The sequence below is a fragment of the Malurus melanocephalus genome, unplaced genomic scaffold (assembly GCF_030028575.1).
Source record: "Malurus melanocephalus ecotype Western Australia unplaced genomic scaffold, MMel_1.1 scaffold_24, whole genome shotgun sequence".
Taxonomy (NCBI): Eukaryota; Metazoa; Chordata; class Aves; order Passeriformes; family Maluridae; genus Malurus; species Malurus melanocephalus.
Genome location: NW_026623256.1, coordinates 3,918,692 through 3,944,248, shown reverse-complemented (window position 1 = coordinate 3,944,248; position 25,557 = coordinate 3,918,692). Strand labels below are relative to the sequence as shown.

The 25,557-nt window shown below is 37.9% G+C and overlaps 1 protein-coding gene across 3 annotated transcripts in view; it reads left to right on the top strand.

Annotated features, from left to right (window-relative positions):
• FHIT (fragile histidine triad diadenosine triphosphatase) overlaps positions 1-25,557 on the top strand; it is a 504,007-nt gene that overhangs the window by 119,045 nt on the left and 359,405 nt on the right. For all 3 annotated transcript variants that reach the window (XM_057390370.1, XM_057390369.1, XM_057390368.1), the window contains one exon: positions 7,187-7,308. In XM_057390370.1, the coding sequence (XP_057246353.1) occupies positions 7,209-7,308 (100 nt within the window). In that variant the 5' untranslated portion in view covers positions 7,187-7,208. The remainder of the gene's footprint in view (positions 1-7,186; positions 7,309-25,557) is intronic.

Genomic DNA, 25,557 nt, shown 5'->3' with positions numbered 1-25,557 from the left:
GGATGTAGTCCATGGATTTCAAGTTGTTCTTAATTATCAGACTTTCCTTTGGATTCCTGCCTTTTTGTTGGCTGATGATAGAAGGAGGTATAATGCTAGATAACCTTTGCTAATGTGAGGGGAAAAGGGGCAGAGTTTTTGAGCAGAGAAGATTTTGAGAAGCTTTTCATCAAGTCTTGGTRCTGGGATTCTGTTTGAAAGATAACTTCAGCAATATTGTGGTGCGTTGAATTCGTGCATTCTGGCATAAAATGGACATAAACCTACTGCAGGATAATTCAAGGCAATAACTTTATTTCATGCTTCTGATAGAAGTTTCTTAAAAAAGCAAAGTAGTAGGTCTAGCTAGGGTGTCAAAGCAACAATAACAAAAAAGTGATGTTTGATAACAAATCCTCCTATTTGAAGTTGGGCTGTTACCTCAGCAAAGAGGCAAACAAGGGCTTCCACTGCCAGAATTATTTTCTCAGCATGGTTAAATGGTGCATGAGTCATCTTCAGAGGCACAGTGTACACATGGACACTTGAAGGATGTCGAGCCTGTTTAGTGCTTTCATGACTCTTCTAAACCCTCATTTTTCTACAAGTTTAATGGATTATACAACTCTTTTGCCTCTACAAACCTTTTCATTTATTGTTTATAACTTTGCACTCTTTACCTGAATTATAAGAAAAAACCAAGTTGGGCCTAATTTGTATTCCAAAATGCTTGCTGTAGAAATGAATTTGACAAGTGCTTCTACATCATTTAAAAATATTTATGCCCTCTCCATGTATTATGGATGTTATATCGCTTTTGATGTCTAGCTTGATTCTGTGTTTGTTGATTAACTTGTCAAAGTTGTGATTGCTTTACAGTGTTGCTACAGGCTTGTTCACTTGCTTTTAGGTGTCTGTATCTTTCTTGGTCAACAAAGTTCTGTGAGTCTYAAGTTTGAGTTGTTTTTTGGGGTGGTTGTAGGGATTTTGGGAGCAGGRGAGAGGCCTTTTTAAAATTTGGTTTGTTATTTGTTTGCAGTTTTTGTTTGTTTGGCTGGTTTTTACTTTCTTAGTTTTGTTGGTTGGGATTTACTTTCTTGATTGTTGGTTGGTTGGGATTTTTGTTTTTTGATGGAAACTGTAAATATCATGGTGACAACCAGACAACTAGAAAAGAGGAAACTGAGAAAGGCTTGTGTATGTTGCCTGTGTGTATCCACACATTAACTTACAAGGTGCAGTAGACAAACTGCGTAATGCCAGAAGAGGGATAATTTTGAAAAAAAAATTATAAAGTTTATTTTAAAAACAAATAATGCAACTAAAGAATGCTAGTATTGTATTTGACCTGTAGTTTTTAAATAGGCTGCAGTGCTTTGTTTGAATTTTGTGCATTTTCTGCTTTAAATATGTTGAAGGAACTGCTGGAATGTTTGCACAAATTATGTTGAGACAGGTTGGGGGGCAATGCAGCTTTCCAGTCAGGAGCCAAAGATGAAGGTGCRCATCARMTCACTGGTGATKGGCAGAGTGGAGAAAAAGAGAAAGYCTTGTACAGCARTAGCCAAAATGTTGGTGCCTTTCCAGCACTGGTTTGGTTACACAGCCAAACCACAGGACCACATTGGCTCCTGTGAACAAAAGCTCATCCCAGTCAGACCCAGTACAACTGGTAACTGGTTTTCCTCAGGAGTTCAGAGCTCCCTCATCTTGCTGTCAGTGTTACCTGGTGCCGTGCTCAGGGCTGGTGCTGCTCTCTCAGGGGCTTTGTGTACTCACCTTTTTGTCGTATAACCCCAAACCACAGCTGGGCAGGGAAAGGGGTAGTTCTCATTGTTCACAGTCATGCCCTAGGAAAACCCACAGTTACAGCAATGCTGGGATTCCCAGGGGTGACACTATGAGAGCAGAATGGACAATCCTGTCCCAGAGAGGTTGGGCTGTGCTGCTGGAAGGGAATGGAGCTGCAAGGCCCAGGCTGTGGGATTGCAGATGGATGGATGGCTGTCAYATCACACACGTGATGGTGCTTAGGTGCTGTGCAACAGGCCACAGTCTATTTTCATTGTAAGTGTAGATAATTTAGCTTGATTGACCATGCTAGGAAAATGGCTATGTATTTAAACAGTAATAATTTTGATGTTCTCTTCCCTGCTAGATTAAGCAGGGGAAACCACGTGTAGTGGATTCGAGTCTATCATAATCTGTCTRTGATGGGAAAAATCAGTCCTTGTCAACCCCACAGGATTGGTTGCATGCATCACATTTAATGGACTTTCAGTTCAGAAGCTTCTGTGGGTGGTGAAAATGGAAAATAATCCACGCAAGCTTTTCCCTTCAACCTCGTGTAGAGCATTAAACACCATCCCCATGGAGAGAATCTAGGCTATGGCTGTCAAAGATACAGGAGTACCTTTTCTAGTTTTGTAATTCTTCTTGGCTTTTTCAGAACAGAAATAGCATAGCATGTGATGTTTTGGCTSACTGAGAGGGAGAGGGGTTTTAATTAAGGCCATTTTCTGGAACTGGAAGACAAAATATGTAGGTAAATYTTGTGCAAGGGAGGATTTGAGGTATGAAGCTGTTCTAGGGACTTAGGGCTAGTAGAAAAGCTAAGTGATTTTAGAATAAAATTATTTCTTTTTATTAGTGTTTTTTAGGGGTTTCTTGATGAAAATGTCAAATCTTGGCTGCTAGCAAGGACGTTCATTTCTAGGTGCTTGAGTTAAATGAGTAATATTCTGACTCTTGCAGATTTCATCCTCACAAAGTGGCGGTGAGGGGAGAAAATAAGGCAAACATTCCAAAGCATGAAACGAGGGAAGGTAGCCTGCAGGGCATGTCTTCATTCTTGAATATGGTGCAGAATTCAGATGTCTGAGTAGGAATATCACTTTCCCCATAATCAAACTTCTGGGAGGGAATAATGCCAAATATTAATTTAAGGATATAGGTACTTCATTCCCTTAAATACAGTGTGTAACTCAAGTTGTCTTGTGGTGAAAAAAAAAAAAAAAAAAAAAAAAAAGTAAGACCTTAAAAAAATTTTAAAAAGAAGTTTTTATTTTGCCGCATAAATTTGCAGTGTTTTTACAGTGAAACTGTGTATTGGAATTAGGATTGTCTACATTCATGAACAGGTGATGTTAATATGGTAAAATAAACTTTAAAATTTAAGAATACTCCTGGGATTGTTTCTAAAACAGTCCTTTCTGTTAGCACAGAGAGATAATGGTATTGTAATTGGTTTCCTTTAATACACACATTTGAAGTTAGTAGCCCATTTTGCATTACCTCGTCTTCTCCCATTACAACCAGATGCAGCTTTCCTAGAACAGTTCTCAGGGGATTGCTCAGCAAAAGCCTTGAGCTTGGTTCCCAGCAGGTGCTGATCTCAACACCTTGTTTTAAGGMGGAGTAATTGTATAATAAAATAAAGAGGCATTTTGGAGTACCAACACCATCTCAATTAAGCATGCAATGGGGTTGTCTATGGCAACAGGGAGAGAACCTGAAAGAATTGCTGCCATCACTCCTTGTAATCAGCACAGGGAAGGTAATTTCCAACAGTTTTCCAGCTCTCTGACCCTTGAGATGACATGTAACAAGCATACACCAATCTTGATGTCCTACTGACCTGTACTTATTTTCTGTTCAGAGTTCTTGCTGTGTATTCGACACCAGTGATTCTATGGCTTATGATGGTTAAAAACYGAAGTACAAAACAAAGCCCTTAACCCCAAAACTGAACAAATCTGTAAAACTGAGAAATGTGTTTAGATTTCCTCTCAAAAATACATTTAAGTAGTATTTATGTAGACTGAGGAAATCCAATATGCATATTAAAATTTTACAGTGCTATAAAATATTTTAAAATATTTCAAGATTTTTCTTAATTTTAGCATTCCTTTTTTTCAGGGTGTAATGTATATTGCCAGTGTCTTTTTTTTTGTTTCCTTTCCTAGTATGGGTTGTACAGATTTGAGGTCTGTTGTGGCTGTAAAATTACTCTACTTGCTGTGTTAGCCTTTAATACTTATTCCCACCTACAACTGCAGTAACACAGCTTGAAGGGAATTTAATTAGGAAAATGAGGCAGATGAAATAGGCAATGTAATGTATATCTGCAATATGAAGAAGAGTAAATACACTTTTCATCTGAATAGTCAGAATAGAATCAGTGTTAAACTGGGCTGAAATTTAATCAGAAATGGATTTCTTTCATTTTCTAACATTACTATGTAATTGTCCTCCTTATTACTGGGGATTAGAAAGGCTACCATCATTAAAGATGAAACATCTTTAACCAATTATATTTAGTTTCTGGTTTATCTGGCAGTGACCTCCTCTTCATGTGAAAAATAGAAATCCCTGGAGGAACAGACTTAGCACGGCCGTTCCAATCTGGGAACTGGGAAGCCTTGTGCACACACGATTTGCATCTCATGATCTGTGTGCTCATRCCTGTGCTCTGTTGATTCCTGCTGGTTTACAGGCCATCCAAGCAATAAGCAGGTAGAGTTCAGATGACTAAAACCTCACTCTGCTAGTAGCAGTTTCCTGCCTGGCTGCACTCTGGAATATTCCAGCCTTACTGCAGTGTGTTGCTGCACAGTCGTGGATACTTCACTTGTACCCATTATTTATTTCCCTAATGCACTTTTTAGCATTTGTGTTGGTTCTGAGCACAGATGATCGTGCTTTGCAGAAAAACACAGAGGATCACTAGGGCAGAAGGCAGCTGAAGTAATATATAATAGATCATGAATAATTGTTTAAGAAGTCTCCCATAATCCCTTTGCAGAACTGGAGAAAGTAGCACTGCAAAGTCTGCAATATTATATAGCACAACAATTTCAAACATATTGGTTTGAAACACATGCCTTGTTTATTTAGTCTGGATCAAGATTTAGAAATGCATTATTCAAATACATTTTTGCATAGTAAACAAACCGGAAGTGTTTTAATACATGCTTTAGTTCTGTGTGTGAGATTTTATAATGTTCTAATAACTCTGGGTCAACCCAGTTGGGTTGTAATTCATCAAACTATATCATGGAGAGGTACAAGATTAGTGCTTTTACTGATTTTTTTTTTTAGTAAGACAGATAGTTAGATAAGTAAAGATGCATGATGAATACACAGTATAAGCAACCTGTAGTCAGGTTATAAACCAAAATAAACCAACTTGATTTTGCTGCTCTTTGTTGGTTTTTGCTCATGACAGCAGTTGACTGGAGAACTTCTGGTGATCACCAAAATCTCAGGTTCTCTCCCTCCTCAAGTCAAATGTTAAATCATCAGATTTTGCAATCAGCATCTGTTATTTTGAAGCCTTGTTTCTGTCTGTCCTATGTCTCTGGACAGTGCCTTTATTTATCAGTGTTCTGGAAGACAGAACAATAAACTATTGGCAGTACTTTGATTCCTGTCCATAGCATGGCCAGGTGCAGGGGCAGGTGGTACATTTAATTTTCCAGCTTCTGGGGACACCAGCTTATGGTTTCATCACTGGAGGGTAATCCTGTCTGTGGAATGTGTTTGTCTCCTTTATCAGAAACATTTCCTTCATTGCAAAGAGAGCTATGTCTCTGCTCAATTGGGTAAAAACATTCTTGCATGTTTTAATTGGAATGAAAACCCCCTGCATTGCTGATGTTTGCTGATGGACTGCTTAAGAGAAATGAGGAAGAGTGATTGAAGTTCCTAATAGTTTTTTTTTTTTCAAGCATCAGCACAAGATAGCAGGTGTTTTCTCCGCTAAGCAATTCTAATAGCTAAAGAGACTTGATTTTTGTATGCTGTCAAGTTTCAAGTTTAATATATGCTAAGGGACACATCTCAGGCACTTAATCTTCTGTTGACTTTATGTGAAAAAAATGAAGAATCTTTTCAAATCTTTGAAACAGGCATAGTTAAAATCTCCACTCTTCCATGGTCTGCTCAAGCATTTCCTTTCATCTGTGATTTTCAAAAATAAAATAAGACATGGGGCTTGCTTAGAAAATGTTTATTACATGGAAATGTAGTAATCTGGTTTGTTACTGTGTCTTATACTAAGATTTATACATRTTTTTCTGGTGTAAACCCTGACTAGCTGCATCTGTCCTTAATTTAATTAAGTTCTGTGAAATCAGATCCCTATAAAGCCAGAAATTCCTTTAAAAGAACAAGTATTTTCACAAAGATGTTTTCAAAGTTTGTGCACTTAGAGGTGGTTGTTATGTGTACCTTTTCTGTGGGAGCAGGTACAAGTGGGATGTTAATTTAGAATAACTTTCTCAGAWTAAGAACCAAGTTTAGGTCTTACTGAATGCAGTAATCTTGCAAGAAAAGAACTGCAACAAAAGATGCTCCATGATTGTAGCAGTAGATTTCCCCATCTGAAACAAGATATAAAACCAAATTTTCTGGTTAGTCACTTGRTTCAAGCTGGTAATGTGAGTATAATGCTTCCGATGTGTCTGAAGTATTGTCACATGAAATTCATCATTTCTTCATATTTTACCCTGCAGTACCTTGGATATTTCTGATTGAATTAAACACTTTAAATACTCTAGGGCTTAAAGACCTAAAATAGATGCTGTTAGAGTTGTGCTGTAGCTATTTAAGAGAGATTTTCATTCTCATCACGAAGAGAGAAAATTTTAATGAATGAAAGTGGAATTCTATGAGAAAATGTGGCACTGATTGTCTTCACATCCTAGTTCCTCAAGCTAGAAAGTGTGGATGGAAAATGGCTYAAATACACTTTTCTTAATTTGCCAGTATTTCTTCAGTAGATGTATTTAATTGAGAGATTAACAAAATGTGGTTTATTTCATAAATCCTGTGTGCACTGATTTGCRTTGTGGCAGAAAGAATGTGAAATCCTATTTGTGCTTTTCGAAGAACATATGACCCAGATGTTTACAATGCAGGACAAATGAAAATGGGAGGGAGAAATTACATTCTCTAGAATTTTGTAGCTCTGCCAATATGGTGAGAGACGAGTTTAAGAAATTATATGTAAATTTTTTTCTTTGGAAAGAAGCCTTTTCTACTAAATTTATATTTTTGGGGAAGATGTAACGACCATTCCAAGACACCGAAAGCCTTGKTGAGCGCTTTCTGTTGGAAGCTGCCTAGGCAATTTGGTCATTTTATTCCTTATTGTTTGGAAAGGCTGAGTCAATCCCTTCATTATCTCAACCATTGTCTCTTCCAGACCCTGCAGATCCACACCSATCATGCTGAGATTCGGGCAGCACCTCATCAAGCCCTCCGTGGTGTTCCTGAGGACGGAGCTGTCCTTCGCCCTGGTGAACCGCAGGCCGGTGGTGCCGGGCCGTATCCTTTCCATGGCTCTCCTGGAGGAGCAGAAGCAGCTCAGGGTGCTTGGAAGGCCAGGTAGGATGCGACTCGGGTTTATTCTGAAAGCAGCCAGTGGAACAGAAGATGCTTGATCAGTGTTGCAGAACTGCTGAAAACAGTTGCTTAGCAACTGTGACCTTAGAGGTGAATTTCTATTGACCTTTTCACCACAGAAGATGTATAAACAACCAGGTGCTACTAAAAGCATTTTAAAATCTATCTGAGGTGRTACTGTTTAAATTTCATATTATGCTAAATAACACATTATCCTGCTTCCTTTTTAATAATACCACTTATTTTTAGAGGTGGTAACTTTTTTATGGARGATTTTCAACTTTTCCTGGCTAAATGTACACTATTTGTCAAATGCCAGTAGAGTCCAGTATGAAGACTTATGAAGATTTTTTTTTTGGGACAGATTGCTTTGATTAATTTAGGTGGGAATGGATTAAATAAACCATCTGTATAGTGCACACATTTCATGGTGAAAATATGAAGCCCCATGTTGTAAGTAAAATTCTCAAGTTATAAACTGGATTGGAAATTGATTATCCAAGAGGCTAAATGTACATATTTAATGTATTTTGTAGTGCAGTGTGTTATTTTCCAGTCAAAATTCTGCTACTCTCTAACTTGTGCTGATTTCAGTGGCTTAAAGTGCAATTTTTCAGAAATAATGAAGACTGATCACTTTTTCCATAGAGGTCCATGGCAGAATTTTAGTAGGAACTCAGGCAGTGACTGACTATATGTGAAAAAAAAAAAGAAACTTGTCTGAAGTTTATTGAAAGTTTTCTTGTTAGCTTTGTAGTTTAAAATACAGTAAACTTTAATACCTATTTTTAAGACCACAAATGTATTTCTTCTGATATATGGGAGCTCCCTTTCCTCCCATCACTTCTGAAGATTATAATTGTTCAATTTTGAACTCTTCTTCTCCACCTGCTTTGAATGGTGTTTGAGTGTATCAGAAGTCAGATCATGGCAATGATGCATAGTTTTAGAGAAACTTAAAAGATTTCACCAGTGTCTTTTAATGAATAAAATTAACAGTTTTTCTGAACTCTGAATTTCTGAACTACCCGATGTAAATCCAATGTGATTTACAGATTTGTCATAACAAAAGCCATTTTCAAAGGTATTTAAAGACAGTGTCACGTTGGTCACTGTGCACTGCAGAGCCTGTAAGTGCCTGAGCAGTGTGTTGCTTATGCATTATCTGGATCAGAAAGTAAGTAAAMTATTATCTGTTCTGTGGGTGCAGGTTTTAAAACCAATATTTAATTATTTTTTTAAAAATTAATCAATTAAGTGAACAATTGCATCTGTTGTTAAAAATTGAGTATTTCAGATGAAAGATTCTTGTTTTAAAGTTCTGTGAGCACCTAGTAATGACAAGTTAAGGAGCCTATAAAACTTAATTATTACAAGCTTCTTTCCTTCTTAAATAATTAAAGATTATAAACACTAGTTGTATAGTTATTGCTGACTTTTGGCAGATACATTTATTTGCTCAGGGTTTAGCTTTGTTATCCCATAATGAGTATTGCAGTGTATTTTATAGTGTCACATTGTTTTAATAGCTTGTGTTGTAATATATAATGTAGTCTTTGTTTCTCCATTGAATAAATGTTCAGGTAATAAAAACCCAACCTTTTTATTTTCTCATTACAATAAGAAGGAATTAGGAGCAATCTTGATGTAAAGGCTAGAATACAGTATGTAAAATAGAGCAATTTGCAGTTGTAAGCCTTTAAAATGTCTGTATAATGCAGCATTCATCTTGAGACCTGGCAGTAACAAGTGTATTTTCTTTGTTTTATTGCAATAATTTTATCTGCCTTGTCTTTGGCACGTGTGACTTTTTTTCAGCAGAAAATAAAATATTAATGTATGTGAATTAGAGAGACAAAGRAAATCAGTTTGAAAGCCAGCTCACTCCAGGTGGTGGCTTTAATTAACTAGTAAGGTTGAAATTCCATCTTRAAACAGAACATAGGATTGGAATTAKGAATTTGCTGTAATAGTTTTAAAATAAAACTATACTCTGGAAAAAAGTCAGTCACAATGGCCCTGTGGAGTTCAGTGTTTGTGACTTGAGCAATGTTTGTGACTTGAGCAAAGCAGGCTTGTTCAGTTAACGCATTGCAAAGCTTTGTTTAATTTATTTTGAGCTGCCAATCCTGTGAATTTGTCTTGATAGTTGAAAGGTAAATTGTACTAATAGTAACCAAAAAGAGGTAGAGTAAGAATATAATTTTATGGCAAGGGAAGAGTTCTCCTGTTCCTGGAGAGAGCTGCCTCGTTTTTCCCAGCATTAGACTTCTGCCCAATGGATGCACAAAGTTCATGGACTCAGGAATGTGTTTGTATTGGGAACCTTTGAGGGRTTATTGCAGATTCTTGGATAGGAAGGTGCTGGGTTTTTATTATTGAGTAAGGGATATCTGACAYTGAACTGGAACCTTTAGAGTGCAAGCTACAGTGTGCACACGTGTGTGACAGTAGGAGGCATTCTCCTCTTTTGGTGTGGCACAATGCAGGAGAGCTGCAGATGGTCAGGGTGCAGGATTGTGCCTGTTCCCCTTAGGACATCCAGGCCCTTTGCTGTGACCCAACAGGCAAATGCTTGAGGCTCAGAGGTGTGTGACCACAGGCTGTCCGAAGACATTGTCACTTAGCACCTGTGACAAATGAGGGGTCTGTACCTGCTCTGCTCTTCTGCTTGATTCCAGAGAAAGGAGGCACGTGGTACTGGGGAGAGTCGCAAATAATGAGATACTGATTTTTTGGGGTGTGCTTTTATGATGACTTGCTATTTTGTACTGAAATTGTATGATTTTGGTTTGCTACTGCCTGTGAATTGCTGAGGAGCCAAGAGTCTGGGTGGGAATGGGAGTCCTGTGTTCAGTGTGTGAGCTTGGGATTGGGGCAGAGGTGAGCTGGGTACTCTGGAAGCTTTCTGGGATACCCTTGTACAGGTACCCATTCCCTTTTTTCCAGTAGTCCTTGTTTCCTCTCAGTTCTGTCCGTTTGCTGCTCTGCAGAGAGTGACTGTGAAAAGCAGTCACTCGTGGCTCCCGTGAGCAGCTCCGTGGCTGTTTTGGAAGAGGCAGCTACTCAATAGCTGGAGCAGGGCAGGGGTGTGTCTGCAGTCAGCAAATGCATTGTTTCTGTCACACAAAAGGCACAAGACCAACTGAATCAGCTCATGCAAACAGCATGAGCTCAGCTTCTCCTTGGCTTCTTACTTGAATTACTTCATTCTGAGCCTTGCTGCTTCCATAGTTCCATAGAGCTGAACTGTGGTGCTGTTTGAAACAAATTGCATCTGCTCTTTGACATGGGCTTTTTGTGCTTTAATATGGTAACAAATACCTTGGGAATGACCTCCCATTTTATTGATATTTTCCTAGCCCTGCACCAGAGCTTTACATGGTTTTTTTCACATCTTCAATGAATATGAACTGGTTTTTATCACTGCCTTTCTCATGGTGTTTTGCAGGGTGCTTGTTTTCATCTTGTGTTAAATATGAAAAATGAATTTCGACATTAGCAGAATCCATTTAAGGACCAGGACTTTTTATTATAAATAAAATTATTCATTAGTTATGTCCAATTTTTTTTTTTCAGTAGACAAGGTATTGATCTTTAGATTTGTGTTCAGGATGCCATAAGAAGAACTAGCACAAAAGGAACACAGCAACATTTGTAAATTGATTGAATGCAATATGTAATGACAGAGACAAACAGCAGATCTATGGCAATACTATATTATACAAAGCATTTTTCAGCGGTTTATTGAATTGGTTATTAAAAGGAACAGTCTTTCCAGCTGGGAACAGCAAGCTGAGGGTTATTGGGACCAAATAATTTGATAGAAATTTGTGGTGGACACTTTGGCTCCCTTACTAAAGGCACATATATGTGTGTAATAAATTAGAATAAATATTTTGCAACAACTGTTCATATGGGTTTGATTACAAAAATGTTTTTCCGTTTAAAAAACAGAAAAGGTAGCAAATTAAGAAGACTGTTTAACTCTGTTATATTCTGAATTTCACTGGACTGTTTTGTATTGCTTTTTCATACAGATTTAAGCTTTCCCCACCAGAAAGTGTTCTGATTGTGGGGAACAGACAATGTRTAAAACCCAAAAGCATATGATATTTTCTGGCAATGTCATCACTGTGTGGAGTTAATGGTCATTATTTGTTGCTGAGGCTGTGTGCTGTTCTGTGAGTTACTGCAGCTTGTTCCCTTTATTAATGAGCAGAGAAAACATTAGTTGAACCAGATGCTCCCTTCAAAGGCTTGCTAACACCCCGAGCTGCAGTGTAATTGTTCTGGGTCTGCTGCACGGGTGGGATGGGATCCAGGGTCAGGCAATGTGAGAGCAGCATCTGCTCTGCTGCGCCGTTTGTCTGGCTGSGAGCTCCCTGTCATCTGCTGGATTGCTTCAGACTGATGGATTCGGTAGTGCCACAAATATTTTCATAATGCTTTCCTTAAAATTCTTGCAGTTTTAGAAATAATCCTTTTGGTTAGTATTGTTTCTTAATATATTTTTGAAGTAGTTTTTCATTCCATTACAGTCCTGACAGAGTCTCCATTGAAACACACTGCCTYTGGAAAGAACAGTAGTGTTCTCTCACCAGTTTGGTTGAAAACCATGGTATTTATCATGTACATGAAATTTTAATTCTTCATAAAGTTACAGAACTGCTGTTCTGATTTTACTTGTACAATACACRTTTATCATATCTGTATTTATGCTCCATAATTATGAATTTTATGGTTTTCAGCCTAAACAAGTGTTACTATTTACCATAAAACTAAGATTTAGAAAATAAAATTCAGTTATATTGCAGAATATGTAAGTTTAAATCTACATATTGCAATAATGTACACTGCACGTTTCCAACCACCTGTTAGATGTATCCAGTCCTGTGGGAAAATATCTTTAGTGCTCATTACAAAGCTTCCTATCCATTACTATTACTATTGGTTTGTTTAACACATTGTTAAAGAGCACTCATGCTCCTTTTTGTTCTTTAGCAAGGAGCTGAAAATAAAGGGGTTTGGTTAAGGCTTAGTAATTTAAATATGATGCTGGAGATGCAAGGGAATCACATTGGAGACACAAGATGTTGTTTGGTACAATAAGGACTGGACTCCTGACAGGAATTTTTCAAAATGTGTAATAACTTTAGAAGAAGAGGGTACTAGGAAAGGGATGCAGTTCCTTTGCTGGTGCAGAAAAGACATCCTGAATGGGAAGGACAGATAGAAATGATGGATCCTATTTGAAAATGGGGTGAAAGTATAGMATATATCTCTTCATCAGGAATGCAGAGGAGATTCAGAATTACTTTATGTATTGTAAATGTCTGAAGCTGTTGGGTTTCAGTGAAAACTCCTGAGTTTTTTTTTACCTCCGATCCCAAATAAAGCTGTTCTATGGCTCTTCCTTACAGATCCATTAAGTAGGACTTATTAATGCCTTATAAATGTCCGCTTGCACAAATGCGAGTAAGAAAAACAATTCCTACACTTAATAACTTTTAGCAAATTTAAGCTGTGTTCTGAGGAGGGCAAGGAGTGGGACTGTGCCCTTGGCAGCACCGTGCCAGCAGATCAGCTTTGCTGTGTTTTCAAGTTCCCTTCTGGGAAAAGGGCTCTCCTCAAACAGCCCAAAGAATGACTGATCCGCTCTGTGTATGCAAACCACTTGAACTTCCTGGTGATAGAGAGGCCAGTTAATTATCTCAGGGCTGGAGTCATTTTGTTTGCAGTCTACAAACAAAGGGATGGTGTTTGACTCGCATTAAGAAATGCTGCTTCTGGAGATAACAGATTCAGGGCTCTGTGCACAAAAGCTTGTCTGTCTGACTTATTTGTGGGGATGGAGTTCAACTGTCTCATTTGGTCTGATAAAAATGCTTTCTCTCCCTTCAAATCTTGTCTTGCTTGAAAGGTGCTCACTGTTGAAAGAGGATGTCCTTCACCATAAGGATATACAATTCTGTTTGCATTGTTATGGTTGCATTAATATACTGGTATTGATGAAAATCCCATTCTAAATGCTTTGTGCCAGTATTGTAAATAGAAGGGGGAAAAAAATGAAGTAATGAAATCAGAAGTATTTCTTGCTGATTTACAAAAGGAGTAAATAACCAATTAAATTACTCATTTACATGTGTTTGGCAGATYAGTGGMAAGAATTTCTTAGATTGTAGCACAACCTGCATTGGAAGAGGTGTTAGAAAAGCTGTGYAAGGCCACAAAAGGGAGAGGCAGTMGCTYCTAGGCTGGAGCCTGCTGCATCTTCCCRATGCCGTGGAGGGAGGAGTGGTCTSTTATTCGTGATGTGTTGAACSAGCCTCCAACCCTGACTGTGTGCAGAGTAAWGAGARCKCTGACAAATGGGCTTGTAAGCGGTGTCATAGTGGGTTGGATCTRTGCAATTAAATTTCTTGACTACACTGCTAACACAAACTAAAATTCAGCTAAAAAGTTCCAATTCCATTTTTGTCTAAGCACTTTTATTCACYTGTTTGTCAGAATCATTGATTGGAACTTATAAATGGCTTAAACCACATTATGCATGAACTTCTCTACTGCTTTGTGTGTTTCAGGGRCACTCACTGTCCAGTTCTGAAGGTGTGTTACAAATGTGTGTGTTCCAAAAGTGGAACTGCTTGTCCTTACAAGCTCCAGGGACATGGAGAAGGGCTCCCATTTTGTCATGTTTACCCTCTTTATCAATTTTCAAAGCAGGTTGTAACTGTAGTTTTAAAGCGACTGACTGAAATGCATTTGCTTTGAGGTTTCTGTCATTGGGATGACAGAAATATCTGGTGAAAAGAATTTATTTTAGCACAGGAAGAAACTTGGCCAAATGTTGAGTGAGGAAAGCCTCAATCTAGGGAGCTGGAAGAAGCAAGATTAAAAGGCAGAAAAGCAAAGCAATGTAGAAGGRTATGAAATTAAGAGGTAGCAAACCTTTGTATCAAAAGTGTCAGGGAAAACTGAGGCAGGATTCAGAAAAGGWAAAATGAGTGGAGGTTTAACACAATAATGGGCATTCTTGTTTAAAAAACTGCGAAGAGGAAGTGGCCTGATGTTGTGCTGAATGGGGGTTAGATTGGGTTAGATTAGGAAACATGTCTTTGTAAAAAGGGTTGYCCAGCCCTGGCAGTGGGAGTGTTTKCATCCCACTGAATGGATYTAARTGACTTGTAGATGTGACACTTGGGGACATGGGTTAGTGCTGGCCTTGGCAGYRTTGGGTTAAGGGCTGGACTCAATGAGCTGAAAGGTCTTCCCAACCTAAACAAKTCTATGATTCTATAAATAATGAATACTTTTAGTCCACAGTTACTTTTTAGTCTAGTAGAGAGCAAATTTGTACTTGGTGTGGTATTGAATAAACCTGTAATTTTACCCTTTTCATCACATCAGTAAAAAACCCAAACAAAYAAATGGACAATAGATAGCAAATACGAAGGCTGTGTTTTACTGCTGCACTTTTGACACTATAGCAAATTTAAGTATCTGCATCAATAGCAGATAACCACAGGCTTTGCATTCAGGTACCAATTACTATGAACTTTAAAAAGAAAGGAGTACAGAGAATTTTTTTTTTCTCAGTGCATAACTGGATTTAACTTCAGGTTTTTTTACTCTTTTAAGTAGTTTCTGGCTAATGAGGGAGATGACAGGTACAAGCCATTTGTGTTACAGTTTGTGCACCTTTTGTCCTCAATATAGCCATTAGAAAGCAATGTGCAGCACACACACAGTTAATCAAGTCTGGGCAAGGTATTGCATGACTTGCTCTTACAGCAGAATATAATTAAAAGAGATGATTGGAATACATGGTTATTCATAATAGATGTCGCACAATTACCATAAGTAATGCAATACATGCAAAATCTCCATTTGTAATGAGAATAGATTTGCTGGAAAGTCAATTGGAAATTTCATTTATTGCTTATTGTTTCCAGCATATTGGGATATTTTGTGCTATTCAACTATGTGTTTTCTTCAAGTTGTAATACAACTATGTGTTTTCTTCAAGTACATATTTTTGAGAGGTGGCATGAATTTTGTATTGCAACTCCTAAGAGGAGATCTAGTGATCCAATGTTCCTCTGTCATCTCTTTGCTGTGAAGAGCCTAATACATGGTATTTTTCTGTTGAAACATATATTAATATTCCTTGGTAAAAAGGAATATATAAAAATAAAATAACAGGACTATGATAAAAAATTAAAAATTCATACTTTCAGAAGTAAACATGTCATACTTCTTATATTTAAAGGACCTCTATTGTGATTTAACCTGATCAGCAACTGATCACTACACAGCCACTTGCTTGTCCCCCTCCAGCAGGAAGAGAGAGAGAGAATTGGAAGGATAAAAATAAGAAAACGTGGGGGTTGATAAAAGCCAGTTTAATGGGTAGAGCAAAAGCTGCTCCCATGAACAAAACAAAGCAACAAATTCATTCACTGCTCCTTATGGGCAAGCAGTGTTCAGCCATCCCCAGGAGARCAGAGCTCCCTCACGTGTAACAGTGGTCTGGGAAGGCAAACACTCCCTTCCTTCTCAWTCCTGCTTCTTCCTTTTCCTTCTGCTTCCTTCAGCTCTGTGTGCTGTGTGTCACACCACATGGTCTGGGATATCCTGGGTCAGTTTGGATCAGCTGTCCTGCCTGTGTCCCCTCCCAGCTCCCTGTGCCACCCCCACAATATGGGGTAAGGAGCAGCAAAGCAACAGTGAAAACATCCCTGAATTATCAACAGTTTCCAGCAGAAATCCCAAACAGCCCCATAGCAGCTCTGGTGAAGATGAACTCCACCCCGGCCCAAACCAGAACAATCTTCAGCAGCAATGAGGGAAGTAAAGGGCACACCAGGTACATGATAAATAAGCAGGAATGCTCCCTAAACATRCAGGAATGAGAGAACAGGCCCCTGTGATGTGTCATTCTAGTGCCTTCTCCAGSACATAAAGAGTGATCTATAATGCCATAGCCTGATCCCTTCAGACGGCTGGCTTTAGATGTCAGTCCTTGGAGGGTAAATCCAATTTACTGTATTCCCTCAGTGAGCRCAGGTGCAGACAGCTGGAGAGAGTCACCAATACAGATTTCTTCAGATGCAATTTCAGAAAAAAAGCACAATTGCTTTACTCTGAAGTGATACTAGACTTCTGGATACCTGTGTATCTCAAAACTAGCTTGAGTTTTGAGATGCAAGGCCTCAACTTCTTGGGCTTCACCTCTTCTGGATTCCATTGTTTTTAGGTAGGACAAAGTCCTTTTCTCCCTGTTTTCCCCCTCTCCACCATGCAGCACAGGTAACTCATGCCCAGTGATGTGCTTTCCCCCACTGGCTGCTCAGGAGGGGAGCACTTCCAGGATCTCCCACTTTCTCTGTGTCCAGCACTGCTCACCTGTGCTCCTTCTTTCGTTCAGGGAATGTTTTCTGTGSTTTGAAGTGGTGAGACTATCTAGTACAGTGATTCCAAAAGGCCCAATAATTGCTTTGCAAAGCTTCAGCTGAGGTCAAGCACCTTCTCTGAGCAGGTAATTGGGTAAATTATGTTTTACTAAGTTGTCTTGTGTGAAGTTAGATACCAACAGAGCAGACAATGGAACTCTTGTAAAATGAGGCCACAGTAGGAAGTGGAGTGCATAATTCATGGGTACAGATGCATTTTGCTTTATCACTCATGCCATATCTAGGTTTTTACTGTGCTGTGCATAGTTTGCTATTCATTTGCTAATGTTATTTTACTTGTTKCTGTTCCTTGGAACCTGCTGACTTCTACTGTTTTTTTGTTTTTTTTTCTAATCAAAACATGAACCTCAGCATCTCTCAGTGATCCCTCTGGTGCAAATCTTCGTATTGCACAAAAAACATTGAATATTCCCCTTCTGATGCTCCAGTGTAACATTTTACTGCATTCAGATGAGTGACCTCTTCACAGAAGTGCCTAAGGGCACTTGCTTTTAGTTCAGGATTCAATGATCTTTTCCTGTTAATAGCTGGGAATGTATTAAGATGGCCTTGTTGCTGTTTGTTTCATAAAATTAGTAGCTGTGTGCAATGAGTTTAAATAGGTGAGTTTTGAAATTCTGCTTTTTTTTGCAGCCTGATAAAATTTGTGYATCAGAATATAAGATTGGTCTGGTGTGTTAGCAAATAAGTAACTACTTACACATGTATGTGAAATATGTGTCATTGTTTCTTTCAGTATTTCTTTTTCTGTCACTCCCAGGTAGAATTTCGTAGTTTCAGGGAAAGAATATATGATACATTGTATATTTAAATTAAGCCATAGAAATGAACATTGCCAGAATTCAGACATTGCAGGTGAGGGACTGTGGGCACAGATTGCAGGAACACTTTCTTAGGCTCAGTTTTGGTAATGATGTTTTAGTTGGATAAAGCCTAACTCCTCTGGGATTTAATTCATTATACTACATTCATACACCAAGAATGAAGGTGAGAAAACAAATAATAGGGACATGACTCAGTAAATAAACTGCATTCCTGGCTGAGAAGAAACTCAGAGCCTAACAGTGAAAACATTACATCAAGTTCAAAATCATGTGTTATTTGGGGAGCAAGAGGGAGAAGGGAGAAGTAGAGAAGGGGGAGGGGGAAACAGATTTTTGTATATGGGAACAAAATTTCCAGGAATAAAAGGCTTAGACTAACAGGGACATTAATATGAGCTACAGCTGTAAATCTGAAGCTGGAGATCCCTTAACTATGATCACTATTAGTGATTTTTTTTCTGTTTGTTTGTTTGTTTGTTTGTTTTTAAAGTTGAGAGTGAACTGTGTGCCTGAAACAAATTGCTGGAGATGAGGAGCATTCTTTATTATCTGGTACTTTGAAATAAGAATCTATTATCTGTGTGGAGGAATGGTAATGATGGAATCTGGGCCGACATGGAGGAATTCAGAATAGTTTCTTTTTCYCTCACTCACTGACTGATGTGGACTGTTAGTGGGACAACAATGAGCTGTGACATTTTTTGCTATTCTCAAGCCTTCAGAATGGAATTTATCTTCTTTAGAAGAAAGATTGATATAAAAAGGAAGGGAAAGAGGTGCATTAAGAAGTGAAGTCAAGATAATTGGATAACCTTTCAGAGAAGAGGTGGGTCCTATTTTTGAAGTGGTATCATTTAACTTCAAAAGTAGTAATTGAGAATTACAAATAAAGCAGTTTTATTGACCTCTTAACCTCATATTCCTGACAGGAGCTTGAAAGGGACCTAAAGGTACTCTATTTCTAAATATCTATTAATAGCTAATTTAGAATTTGTTAAAATTCTGCTTAACTCATTCATTACTGATTGCATTTCTCTACATTTTAACATTGAAATTCTGTGTATTTCATTCACTGTATGGCAAAATTATATAATTTTGAATTGCATCTGAATAAAAGTCTGTTGTTTTGGGATTTTAACTCTGCCTGTTCACGAGGAGATAGCAGAGGATCTCTGCCAAGCATTACCCASCTGTTGAATGTTTGGTGCAAGGACCACCAGCAATGCTGCAAACAATCTGATGCTTTCTTGTTAGAGCCAATTGCCTCATGTCTCAATGTTCTGTAGAAACTTTTGGCACATTTTCAAAATGAAATTGCATGTTCTTCCCCTGCCAATTACTTTAGCTCCAGGTAGTGCAAATTAAAGACAAAATGAAGGCAAACTTTTAAATTCAATTTGCATAGCTCTGCTGTGGTGCGGAGAAATTACATTGGGAGTGGAAACTCTGTAAACACTTTGAAATAAGATAAATGTATTTTTCAAATGACTCTCCTTAAAAAAATTAGTGAGAGACTTGAGACATAGCTGCTTACACTGGGATGCAGAGGAACTGGCAGAGTATTGCAAGAAGGTTTTTTTTGGCTGGTTTTTTTTTTTTTTTCTGCAGTCAGTTTGGATGAATGCAAAACATGGGCTTGCCACCTTTCTTAGGTAGTGGGAAGACTTTCAGGATAAAAAAAAAGAAAGCCACTTAATTAGCATCCAGTCATGTGGAAGGATGCTAATGACATTTCTGCTCAATTAATGTTTCCTTACTATGACCTTCTCAATATTAACAAAATAAGTTATACTTGCTTGTCTTTCAAAAAAAATCTAAGTTTGACCTGGAGAAAGTTCATCACAAAAATATTGCRGAGTTGTACAATTCTATTTTTATCAGTGATGTTAATGGAGCATTGCTGACTTAACATAATATTTTGCTGAGGCTATTTTAGCTTATAAAACAATTAAAGTTTTCCCTTTTTCTCTCATTTTTTTAACAAAATGAAATTAAATTAAACTAATATTGATTATGATTTATTTATAAATACCTGTAGTATTGAATATTTTTTTATGGTGTAGAAACAGCCTTCTTACAGGAAGTTTAGGTGTTAAATGAAAGGATCCAATGAGTCTTTTCTCAGATCCCTCTTGATCTTTAACCATCACACTGATGGTACCTGAAACAATTTAACTTTGTACCTTGGCTAAAGTGTTGTCCATAGGGGATCATTTTATATTGCCTACAAGATTTCAGAGTAAAGGAAATAATGTGATTTGATAACTGTGTTTTGTCACGATTGAAAAGGCACAGAGAGATGCTCTRTTTGTCTTTTTAAATAATGAAACTTGAATCAAGATTGTCATCGGATCTGTCAGAGGATTCAGCAGCAATAACTATCTTCCATCTCATTACTTCTCCTTCCCTTTTGAAACTTTTTAATCTTTGCAAGAAAAATTGTCAGCTGTTGTAGATCTCCAGTGTTTGTTGTGCCCATTTACTGCACGACGTAAGGATGTGTTCTTACTTCTAAAGCCTATTCCCCGAGCTGGTGACTTTGTGAGGAAATGTCAGTGTTCTCACCTGTCAGACACCTCCTGTGTTCCTTATCCCTGCAGGTTTGAAGAGAAAAAAATAATGATTTACCTAATCTAGTTCTGTTTTTAATTCCTATTTCAATTTAAAATGGTGGTTAAGATTTTTTCTATCATGTATATTTGGTGGCTTGAATTTTTCAAAGCCATTGCTGAGATGATGTCGAGGGTCTCCTGTGACAATTGTTTCTGTTTGTGGACAGGGACAGTCTCATTAACTTTGAAAAGCTCAAGATGTGCATWYTTGTTATTCCTAACACTGTACCAGMTGGTCAGTGSTYATTTCTACCYACAAAGGGTAGATGGTAGCTTTGAGAGTATGACACTCTGAAACATGGGGAATTTGAGAATATTTTCCATTGGGACTCACATATTTGGGAACATGTGACCATTATAAATTTGCTTTATTCAATRATTAAAATGCTACTACAAATGCTGAACAGAAAAGGAAGAGAAACAGTGTGAAGATATAAAATGTGTTTTGTGTTTGTCATGAGACAGTGGACCTTTGACTATCCCACTGTTCCAGGGCTGAGGAATTTCCATGTGAGTTCCTTGTCCATTGTCCTTTTTCCTTGTATTGGAGTGCAGTGAAAGCCAGCAGACTCATCTAAAACTAATGTTATTCCAAATCTTGAATCTAATTTCTGTTGGTTGTCAGTTGAGCTGSTGCACTCTGCAAAGCCTCTGCTGTCAGAGCCACAGAATTCTGAGKATCTGTTTAAGAAGGTCCTTTGTGACCTCCTAATTATATTTCATGACAGTCTTGCTTTGTTCAGTATAATAATGAAACTGAAAACTTCCARAATTAGTTTTAATATAAACATATATTAGAAGCAACACAGTGATAAACCTCGTAAAACTGCCATTCCCACTGAGTAATTAAATATCATTACCTGTGGTGAGTGCTGGATTGGCTCTCATTTGTTAAGGAAAGGGGAGCACAAGTGCTCTGCATATTCTGAAAGCAATTCAATTTGCCCACTTAGCAGCAAGGTTTAAGATTGATTTCAGTTGCATGATTCATCTTATGATATTAGTAGTTTTGTGCCTTTTGAAGTGAAAATATTAGCCCTAAAGTGTTTTTCTTTTTATATTGTTGAGGGTTAATTTAACTCTAAAACTTTCTATGCAGATTCAGTTGAAAATTAAGTTTAAAATATCCATGCCATATGACAAAAAAAAAACAAAAACCAAAAAAAAGCAGTCATCATCTTTCTGCCCTCCTGCTTGGAGTGCTGGGCACACTGAATCCCCAGGATGTGGCAGAGTCTGCTGTTTTCTTTAGGGCTTTAAATCTGCTCTGTTCGGCACTGATGCCCAGGGCCTGGCCTTCACCACTGTGCAGTGTTTRGTAATAAGGATGTGATGGTGCATTTGGCACTGACAAAAGGAAATASAGAAGTAATTAATTAGGTTTGACTCTGCAGATGACAATGTAGCGCAGCTCACTTCAGAATATGAAAATACCACAAATGATAGACATTTGTGGCTATCTTAGTTTCCAATAAGTGAAAAATGTCTTTTTACTGTAAAAGAATTTTACTGAAGCTGGAGAAATGGTAAGGAATAACTCAGAAACTGGTGGACTCTTTATTCCAAGTTCCCTCCAATACCTTTTGGCAGATAACAGAGATTTAGAACATTGATGGGTAGGTAATGTGAAGAAAAACAGTATTTTTTTCCCCCCAGTTCTTTGAAAGCAAAGAAAGGCAAGTTGTAGCTAGTTGTATATGATGGCAGGTATTTACTCAATTAAAATGTCTCAATTTTTTCCCCAAAGCTGAATTTTGGTTTGGTTGTTTCAGCTATATTTCTGTAAATTAGGGATGCCAACAGATATACATTGCTCTGTGAACAAGGCTGGACTAATATGGAGAAGGAAACCCTATAATTTACCCACATCAACAGGATTCTTGGAATTTTTCTAAACTTACTCTCCAGTTTCATATGTAGCTGAGTTCATTTTGATTACACAGAAGAACATTACCCGTCAGTGGTTCAAGCTAAAGAACTGCAGAACTGTAATCTAATGAATTTCCTTCTTTCCCCATACATAAAATACTGTAATAAATTAAAGACAGTCTGATAAAAAGGCTGATTTGGTCTTTTAATATTAGACACAGAGACTCATTTAGGAAGCAGCCAATTTGTAGCTAAGAGGAAAGTTGGATTTTAATAAGCCTTTTGTAATCTGGTAAACTACACTAATCAAAAAAAGGTCTTGTCCCTACTTGTACTTTTTTTTAAAATTTTAAACATATTTTTCCTTGTATTAATCTTTYCATTTCTCTGCCCATTGTGTATTTGTCTCATTTAGAAGATTGTGGTGGAGTGAGGATGCTCAATGAAGTCATAAGGACTAGGATTTCTTAAAGAGTCCACTTAAATCAGTACATACCTACTGCTGGCTGCTTACTGACTGAGAATCTCTTAGTGTTTTTCTTGACAAATAAAAAGGGTTTTGAAGGGAAAAAGAAGTTGTATTTATGCAAAACAAGAATTTTACCTTACTTCCTGTAGTAGTTCGGTAGTAGCTATTTACACTGAAAACCTGGACTAAGCTTAGTAGTTTTAAATGTTAGGTATCAATAAAATAGAACTCTTTTAATGCCACAGCTGAATATATTTTCATTTTTCTTATGTTGCTTCTGRTCCACTGCAGCAGATTTTGAGTTGTGTTGAGATATGCTTTAAATCATTGCTTTCAAAAAGGAGAAAATGTTACTGACAACAAATGTTCTCTTCTTGTTTCCTGTCTGTTTCCTTGCATAAAYGCTACATTCTCATTTTGGATTCAGATAGCTTTAGTCAGCAATCAGTTTCCTGTGGCAGTYATGTCTCAGTGTTTGAGCCCTTGTTAGCATCACTGAGTAACCCATAGTAACAGCAGAAAATATGATAAATCTACATGGTGTGTGAAGAATGTGGTGGTTTTAGGTGTATCGAGTGAACTCATCTTCACATCAGGATTTGCTGGAGCTGAAGAACTATTGTTTGAAGTTTCAATTTATTTCTTTGTCACRAGTGAGTATTCAAAATCATGATCCTTCTTTTAAATGGAGATGCATCACACAGRCTCTAAAATCTAAATGATATGTGCTAGTTTCATTTGGAAGTATAATTAAGGTGTATAATGTCATTTAACTGTTTAATGAACTCTGCATAATGTAATGGAATACAAATATTTGACCTTCCTGACAGTGACTGATGGATTGAAGTTGCACAGCATGRTATCATTAGAATGTCAAATAACATCATTATTCATGATTATCAGGAATTATTCAGGTGAAATGGCAAATGTAATGGAAAGCTATTATTTTTGTGGGGGCCGCAGATTGACTTTCTTTGTCWGTATCAGTCTTTTGATGATACAGGGGGAAGATACTCAGATTTATTGAACTACAAAGAATTAATGTTATAGGTTAAACAAATGTCAGTAATRTCAGAAAAGTATTTTCAGTAGGCCATGTCATGTACTAAGTGTCTAAGAGTAACTACTAAACGTATGTTTTACTCCTGCTACATATTAAAGCCATCTTTAGATAACAGGGTTTTGCAGTGTATAAATATATCAATAACCACCATTTTCTGGCTGACATTTTTGATCACCAGAAAGCAAAATATAAAAATAGTGAGTCTTTACAGTAGAACTGCAGTTTCACCCTCCATTCTCAGAGGCCTAAATTCAGAGCCCAGACCTTGGTTCTGAGACAATTTAAACTGAAATCACAACAAGGTGTTTTGCCTTCACTGAAACCCTCAAGAAGTTGATGACTTGGGTTGGGAAGTACCACAAACTTTGGAAAAGGCCACTCWRATGCCTAAAGCTGAGCACACACTTSTGCAGTTTGTTGAATTGTGRCYTATKGAAAGAAATACYGAGTAACCTCTGCTGATTTTGGTTAATTAAGATCTTAGACCGGAGATGTGAATGAGCTGTGATAGTGCATTTTACCTGTTGGGACAGAAACTGTGACAATGTTTCGTGATGTGCTGCTCAATCTGAGTCATGCCAAAGGTTCTGTTTTGGCCCTGACCTGCAGGTGCCACCCACGATGTCCCCTCCACGGGGAAGTGGCAGTGCCTAAGAAGAGGCTGAAAGAGCAGCTGCTGTTCACAGTGAAAACAGGATGAAAATGCAGATTATTTAACTGCACAGTACAGGCAATTTTCTCAGGATTCCTGGAATTTCCATGGAGTTTGGGTGATGATAATGGCGGTATTTATAATAAGTATTTTGTATGGAAATTGGCTTTTATTACTATTTATGGAGAGTTGGTCCATAGACAGGTCAGTGTCTGCAASACGGTATGGGCAGGGGCAGAGCAAACACCCAGTGACCAGGAAAGCTTTGGGGTGATGGTTGCATGACATGCTGCAGAAACATAAATATCATTTTAGTGTTGAGACACAATTGTGCCTTGGCTGTGGGTTATGTGTTAGATGTTGGTAGATTTAGTCAGGGCCAAGTGTCCCTACTCYCTTCCTGGCCTGAGCACTTCTGTGCTTTGAAGCTTTAAAAATATTTGATAGACCATGGTAGATGGCTAAGGCTGACCACCCTTCTAGTTCCTGTATCAAAACTACTGCCTTGGTGAGGTACTCCTGCAGATTAACCACATACAGCGTGGAATTTAGTACCACTGGATTCTTTTACTTCACTGTTGAATTTTGCAATTTCTGTTAGGCCTCAGAGGAAGCATCCCTTTTTTTTTTACCCTCCCTCCCCAGATATATTGACAGTAATTGGTACTTCTTGATTTGTATATTAAATCTAACCCTAATGCTCTAATTTACCTTTTGTTCATGATGAGCAAGTCTTAAAACCAGGCTGAAGTTGGCAGCCTGGGAATTTATGTGGAAGGATATTTTCTCTTAAGTGCCCGTACAATGTAAATGTGCTTGAATGGGCTGACAGAAGGCCAGGTGATTTCCAGTACCTATTTTCAGGGTGTTAAAACCTTCTGAATATTCTTTTGCTCCTTGCTGCTCTGGGCTTCTACCTCAGTCAACAGGTTTTCAATCTCACCAGAACTCCCACTTCACAAGTTGTCAAATGATTGCTCAAGCAGGAAATGGGAACCTTGAACACGGCGTGTATGATTTGAGGTGTGTGGGAGCTGGAAAGTAGCTTATCCTTGGATATGCAAAAGATGGTGAGATATAACCYTGTACTGATTAGGAAAGTCTGTCAATGAGAGAGAGGTTATTGTTGCCATTTTTTTTTTTCTTTTTAAAGCACTAGAATACAAATACAAAACTTTGATGGGGTTTGCCAGCTGTTCATCCCCT